The sequence below is a fragment of the Apium graveolens genome, chromosome 4 (assembly GCF_009905375.1).
Source record: "Apium graveolens cultivar Ventura chromosome 4, ASM990537v1, whole genome shotgun sequence".
NCBI lineage: Eukaryota > Viridiplantae > Streptophyta > Magnoliopsida > Apiales > Apiaceae > Apium > Apium graveolens.
In genome coordinates, this window is record NC_133650.1 from 314,574,719 (window position 1) to 314,580,718 (window position 6,000).

General features: G+C 36.9%; 3 protein-coding genes across 5 annotated transcripts; 2 read left to right on the forward strand and 1 right to left on the reverse strand.

Annotated features, from left to right (window-relative positions):
* Positions 1–1,637: 1,637 nt before the first annotated feature.
* Positions 1,638–2,151, forward strand: LOC141720240 (zinc finger CCCH domain-containing protein 40-like). Its single transcript, XM_074522587.1, has 2 exons — positions 1,638–1,976; positions 2,083–2,151. The coding sequence occupies exons 1-2, from the start codon at positions 1,638–1,640 to the stop codon at positions 2,149–2,151; spliced, it is 408 nt and encodes a 135-aa protein (XP_074378688.1).
* Positions 2,152–2,668: 517 nt separating this feature from the next.
* On the forward strand, positions 2,669–3,577 carry LOC141720241 (uncharacterized). The gene has a single exon (XM_074522588.1). It carries the CDS (start codon positions 2,669–2,671, stop codon positions 3,575–3,577), a length of 909 nt encoding a protein of 302 aa, XP_074378689.1.
* Positions 3,578–4,081: 504 nt separating this feature from the next.
* LOC141717371 (zinc finger CCCH domain-containing protein 40-like) lies at positions 4,082–5,614 on the reverse strand. 3 transcript variants are annotated; one of them, XM_074519435.1, is made up of 4 exons: positions 5,518–5,614; positions 5,295–5,423; positions 5,003–5,217; positions 4,082–4,856 (listed from the first exon to the last, which is right to left on the reverse strand). In XM_074519435.1, exons 3-4 carry the CDS (start codon positions 5,203–5,205, stop codon positions 4,316–4,318), a joined length of 744 nt encoding a protein of 247 aa, XP_074375536.1. In that variant the 5' UTR covers positions 5,206–5,217; positions 5,295–5,423; positions 5,518–5,614; the 3' UTR covers positions 4,082–4,315. The 3 variants fall into 3 exon arrangements, with proteins under 3 accessions (XP_074375536.1, XP_074375535.1, XP_074375534.1); XM_074519434.1 differs by lacking the exon at positions 5,295–5,423; XM_074519433.1 differs by lacking the exons at positions 5,295–5,423; positions 5,518–5,614 and having other exon boundaries at positions 4,083–4,856; positions 5,003–5,253.
* Between the last annotated feature and the right edge of the window lie 386 nt (positions 5,615–6,000).

Sequence of the window (6,000 nt, forward strand, 5' to 3'; positions counted from 1 at the left end):
ATTTGCGAATATGATCTACCAGGAAAGTTGAGTACAAGCTTCCAGGCTTTAGATTTGGATGAGTTGTTTAGAATATCGAATTAGATAGAATAAATCGAGTATAAGGGTGTCTGAGCCAGCCTTTTTTCTGGTGCTTTCTTTTAAACCATGCATAATTGTAAAACAATCTGGATTATTCAAACGAGATCCAATTCGATCGCTTTCCAGTACCTTTGGGCCGTAGTAACTAACAAGAATAACAAACATGGGAAAGCAAATATAGTTGTTCGGGCTTAATGTATAATTGCTAGAAGAAAACTCAGGAGCAAGACATCTAACAAAATAGAGGAATTCGTATAATCAAAGACTAATATGACACACATGCCACAGATGTAATCAATGCGATGTCAAAAGAAGGATAAATATCCGGAGTGTTTACTGTTAACTATATGATTATATTGGGGTCTTCGTCTAACACCTTAAAATTTTATATTTGCGAATATTATTAATTACGATTACAACATTAATTTGCACTAGGTACTCATATAACTCTCCTAAATACGTACTTAAAGCATTTTTTCCATCTGAATATTATATCAAAAAATTAGAATCAAAAGAACTTATATTAGTATGAAAGTATAGTTAAACCTTTTTAAAGTAATAGGCTTGGGACCGAGAAAAAAATTACTTTAGAGAGTTTATTAAATACACTGTGTTGGGACCGGAAAAAATGTTATTTTAACGAGATTATTATTTTAACGATTATTACTTAATCAAAATTCAACAATATTATCGCACCATGCATCCCTAAATGTAAGAATCGGAGTTGAGCAACTTACCCGAGAATTTGGAAGGCGGCCTTGATGTTATGCAAGCCTTCTTTGGCATGCTTAAACAGAAGATAATGATACAGGCATCCATCTCCGCAGGCAATCCACAGTGCATACAAGTCCTTCCAACTCCAATCGAATTTTTCGTATCTTCTGCCATACCGAAACCCATGATCAATGGTGTTGCTATGCCTGGTGTGATGAATGCTAAAGCCCATCTTCTTCCACCTATTCCTCCAAGAATTACTAGCAAGACACATGTTTTTCCAAAATTCTTAGCTGTCGCAAATACTGACAATCAATCTTCGCCATTCATAATTCATGCATGTGCTAGGTTTGCTAAATCTGTAGCGGGTAGATTACTGATAATCTGGAGTTTTAGTTCATCTGGGAGCAGGTCCATGTATGTTTTCAACTTTTTGTTCCTCATCTTTTTTCTTAACTGTTCAGTTTGGGACTTGCACAAACATAACCCTACCCCTTAATTTTTAGGGTGAAACATAAGTTTAACCTATTTTTTATATAAAATTAACAAAGAGCTTATTGGGCCGTTATACCTGTCAGCCCCAAAACATGATGTCAGACCTTTTAACAATAAAATGACATATCGGTCAATATCGGAAGGTAAAAACGTATCGAAAGAGGCAGGCAAAATGCCCTAATTACCAGAAGTACCAGAAGCTCCAAGTGACGAGAGCATCAGAACCTCTACGTGGATTGATAAAAGAATCGACGAGCTGGATCTAAGAGACAACTTCAGTGTTCAAGGTGAAACTGAGACAATAAAAATGGTTCACTCGCGATCGAGCTTGTGCTTTTGGTACGTATATGACTAAAAAAATTGCAGGAAAGGCAGTTCAAGAACTCTCAAACAAACTGGTTATAAAAGGTTTGAGCCTTAATCTGATCTGGGACAGGGCTCAAGCACCAAGACTTGAATCCGTAGTCTCTGATGAATTACTGAAAAATCATGTTCTTCAGCCACCGGGCATTCAAGACCAACATCCAGCACTGCTTTATTTCAAAATCCTGTCATTAGCGCCTCAGCAAGGGAGGGCATATTATCCTTCTCAGGATTCTCAAAGAACAGGAGCTTGTATTCCATCTTATGAAGGAACTTTTAGTGGCTCAAATGAGAGCATTAGGGGTTCTCAGAAGCAGCAAGCGGTAGGAACCCCATAGCTGCTCAAATGAGAACATTAGGGGTTCTCAGAAGCAGCAAGCATGACTTGGCAGAAAAGCAGTTGCATATTAACATTTCTGTCGTGGTCAGGGGACAGTTCTGGTGATTGGTCTTCAAAGCCTAGTTGCTGAAGAACAAGATCTTACTGTTGCAATATAACAGGTCTTGGCAGCAACCTGTTCCGTCCCACTGCTTGCTGCATTGCTTCATCAGAGGCCTCGCATTAAGGTTTTAGTGCCGGACGCCTATGTCATATCAGCTCAAGCCTTTTAAAACAGCTAGTTTGAGAGCTCTTTACCTGCCTTTGCTGCACCTTCTCTGGTCTTGCAAGTTGTAACTTACCTAAGCAAACCATATTATTCATTATGTACATTCATCTCAAATATTTTAAATTTTATTAATGTCATGCATTAAAATAGTACATATAAAACAAATCAAATCTGATTTGAATTATTAAACATTCTAGTGCTCCTTAATTATTCAGACTTTCCTAACTTTCCAAAATAATTGGAACTAATTTTTAACAAATTTGAATCGAAATTGAGCAAGTGCAAAGGAGTAAACAAATACAATCCCAAACCAAATTTATTTTCAAACCAAAGCGAGAGTAATCTATATATACCTGCTACATGTTAGGAGGACACATGACCTTGAACAACTCTCGAAAGCCAGGAACATGAGCTCGTATGAATCTGATGAGTCGATACACACTTCTCAAGCCTCTTGTTCAACCCCTGCTAACTTCGAAGGAGATGAAGATCCTATGTATATTTATGGAGCAAACCAGCTTGATATGTATCAAACCGAAGCAATCATTGGCTCAGCAGAAGGAACCAACATATATAGGGGTAAGTTTCATCAAGTCGGGTGCTCTGAGGTTCTTACTGTGGCTTATAGGCGTGTCAATCTTGAACCAGTACATTACTACAATTTTGTGATACAAAATAAAAAACAACGTCGAATAAGAAATCCACACCTAGTAGCTTTAAAGGAAGAGGTTAATGATAGAGGCCGAATGTGGCTTGTGTTTGAATACGTAGGTCCTTCTTTACGTGGTATGTACCTCCAGGGAGCTACTCTCCCAGTGTTGGCTTACGCTCTATATATTACCGTAGACGCTTTGGTTTCGATTCATCAGAACAAATTGGTTCATGGCCAAGTGGACCTAGGTCACATATACATGCAAACAAACCATCCTTTTGATAATAAGCTGGGATTTGGAGCAACTGTTTACGAGGATTTGGAGGCATTGAAAGCTGAACCAAATTTTTTACCTTCAAATTATACGTGTACATGGGCTGCTGCTCCTGAGGTGTATTATGAAAATAATCTGCATACGAGTGCTTCAGATATTTGGCAGGTGGGCATCACCGCATTGGAGTTGGCCTTGGGAAAACTCTGGGTGCAAAATCGAGATGAATTGAATACATTGATCATAGGCGCAACAGCTGTGTGGGAACATGGTTTATTTGCCAATGCAGATTTTCAAAGTTTCTTAAAGGATTGCCTGCATCAAGACCCAGACATGAGGCCAACATCCGAGCAATTGATACATCATGAGTTCTTTATAAACAGCATCAAATAATCTTCTGGAAACAAAAACTAGTCAGCAGTAGAGGCTCGAAAAGATTTTGCAGATTCCTTTATCTCTTAATTGCTTGCTTATCATATCTAGATTAAGATTTTGCGGATTCTTGTTGAGTTTTGGTAACTACTATCATGTCTACGTTAAGCGAAATTAGTTGATATTTTAAGTAATTCAATTTCCTTGTACTGCTCGTTACAACAATATTATATGGTGGAATACATATCTTGACATTTCGATGCTATGCTTTTTTGCTCAACATCTGTATATTCTTACAGAAATCACTGTTAATGCATGAGGAACAATGCCAAATACTTGCCAATAAGGTTATGTATTCGAATTTGACCACAAACTTCACATGTTACTAGCGATTAACATGCTTAAATCTACTTTGATTTCAAAAACAAAATCTTTGCGGTTTTACATTCGATTCCCTTTTTTATTCTCACACAGACCATCAATTAAATCACCGATTTACAGGTTTCTCAACTCACTACTGGACCAATTGGCCACATAATTTTGATCATTAAGTAACTCGATAAGTTTTTAGCAAACACGCAAACACGCTGAAACAAGTTCCTGATCATCTAGTTTTGGAGCAACAAACAGATGTTGCCGCAGATTATATGATAGATTAAATCAAAATACTATCTACAAAATCTAATAGAACTGATATGTAAGTCCAGATTAAGTTGAGAAAACAATTAACAACTTAATCAGTTTTTGACATAATTCACTCTAGTTGTCATTTGATCCACAAGAAGATTCTGGGGACGAAATAATTGCTCCCGTTCTTTGAGGATCCAGCGAAGGATAATATTCCCTTTGCTGCGGAGGCTGCAGTTCCAGGGGGGCTAGGTCTTTAAAGCCTGATGGCTGAGGAACACGATATTTCTGTTGCAATATAACAGGTACTGGCAGCAATCCCCTCTGGCCGCCCACTGCTTGCTGCATTGCTTCATCAGATGCCACGCATTCAGGCTTTGGTGCTGGAGGCCTATACCACATCAGCTCTAGCAGCAGACCTTTTATGCCCAGGTTTTTCGAGAGCTCTTCACCTGCCTTTACTGCACCTTCTCTGGTCTTGTACGTTACCAAAGCAAACTTTCGCGCAATCACCAATTTTAAACTCTCAATTTCACCATGTGCAAAGAAGTTAACTCTTAGGTCCTGCTCATTAATTCTTTGATCAAGCCCACTCACGTAGATGGTTCTAATGCTGTCATCATGTGGAGGCCCTAATAAGGGTGACTTCATAAGTACCGGCCAATGCAAGTTCCTAATTCATAAAACAAAAGGCCCCATATAAATAAAAATTTCAATAATTACATATTGCATAAATCATTAATATACGTAAAAAATAATGAATGTTAGTTAATTAGTTCCGAACTAGCCTAACAGAGGATGTTAGATAGATTGACATACTTGTAATAAACATGATCTTCTTTCTTTTTGATGATGTTGAGTAAATTTTCTCGGGCTTTAGAAGGGTTTCCATGAAGACCGCAGTCAACACCTCTAGGGCATTCCTCCTTGCTTCTGTACATACAACTTCGTGATACCCTCGAGTAATAAGGTGTTGTCCTCAGCAACCTTTGTAAACGGTCACTGTTCACATAAGGATCCATTATCTAAATTGCCTGAAATTAAATTAACATGTCAACAATTTCACAACTGAAAAAAACATCGCTCTTGGTGGTCCTAAGTACGTGCTCACCTAATTTTGGTGGTCCTCACCTAACTTTGGTGAGATACAAACGCTTGTTAATGTGAACACACGAGTGGTAAATATTTAATTGCACAATTTGATTAAAACAAGAAACTTCCCTCAATTAATATGATACAGCTGCAACGATCGGAATCATAATCATACAACAATTAAAATGCATCAGGGAACAGAAGAAAGTTAACAATAATAGAAATATCAAATATCTGCAAACCTGTAATTGTAAATAAGGCGCAATCTGCAATCTGAATGGGATCCCTAATACTCACGAGGGAACTGGTTTCGGTTTCCCTCCATAGTCATTTTATAAGGCCCCGGACCCAAATAACATATCACAAACTGAAGGGTATATTCAACTGAGATTTTAAATATTTTTTTTGGATTTTGAAAATTTTAGGGTATTCAATTTGAATTCAATTTTTTAAAAAAATATGACGGTATTTAATAAAGGTTGATTTTTTTTTAAAATCTGGAATATTCAATTTAGATTTTAAAAAGTCTATTAAAATCCGGTAGTATTCAATTTGGATTTTAAAATTTTCATTAAAATCTAGTGGTATTTAAAAGTCCATGATTTTTTTATATATGTATAAAATTGTAGATTTTGATGAATTTGCTAGTGTATTTTATATTTTCAGAAATCTTAGAAAAATTCAAGAGATTTTGATGGATTTGTAGAAATCACTACTTAAATCCG

Coding starts and splice junctions, on each gene's coding strand:
- LOC141717371 (XM_074519434.1), bottom strand. CDS start 5,205: ATGGATCCTTATGTGAACAGTGACCGTTTACAAAGGTTGCTGAGGACA. Junction 4,857..5,002: donor GAAGATCATGTTTATTACAA/GTATGTCAATCT, acceptor TTTATGAATTAG/GAACTTGCATTGGCCGGTAC.
- LOC141720240 (XM_074522587.1), top strand. CDS start 1,638: ATGACTAAAAAAATTGCAGGAAAGGCAGTTCAAGAACTCTCAAACAAA. Junction 1,977..2,082: donor GTTCTCAGAAGCAGCAAGCG/GTAGGAACCCCA, acceptor TGTCGTGGTCAG/GGGACAGTTCTGGTGATTGG.
- LOC141720241 (XM_074522588.1), top strand. CDS start 2,669: ATGAGCTCGTATGAATCTGATGAGTCGATACACACTTCTCAAGCCTCT.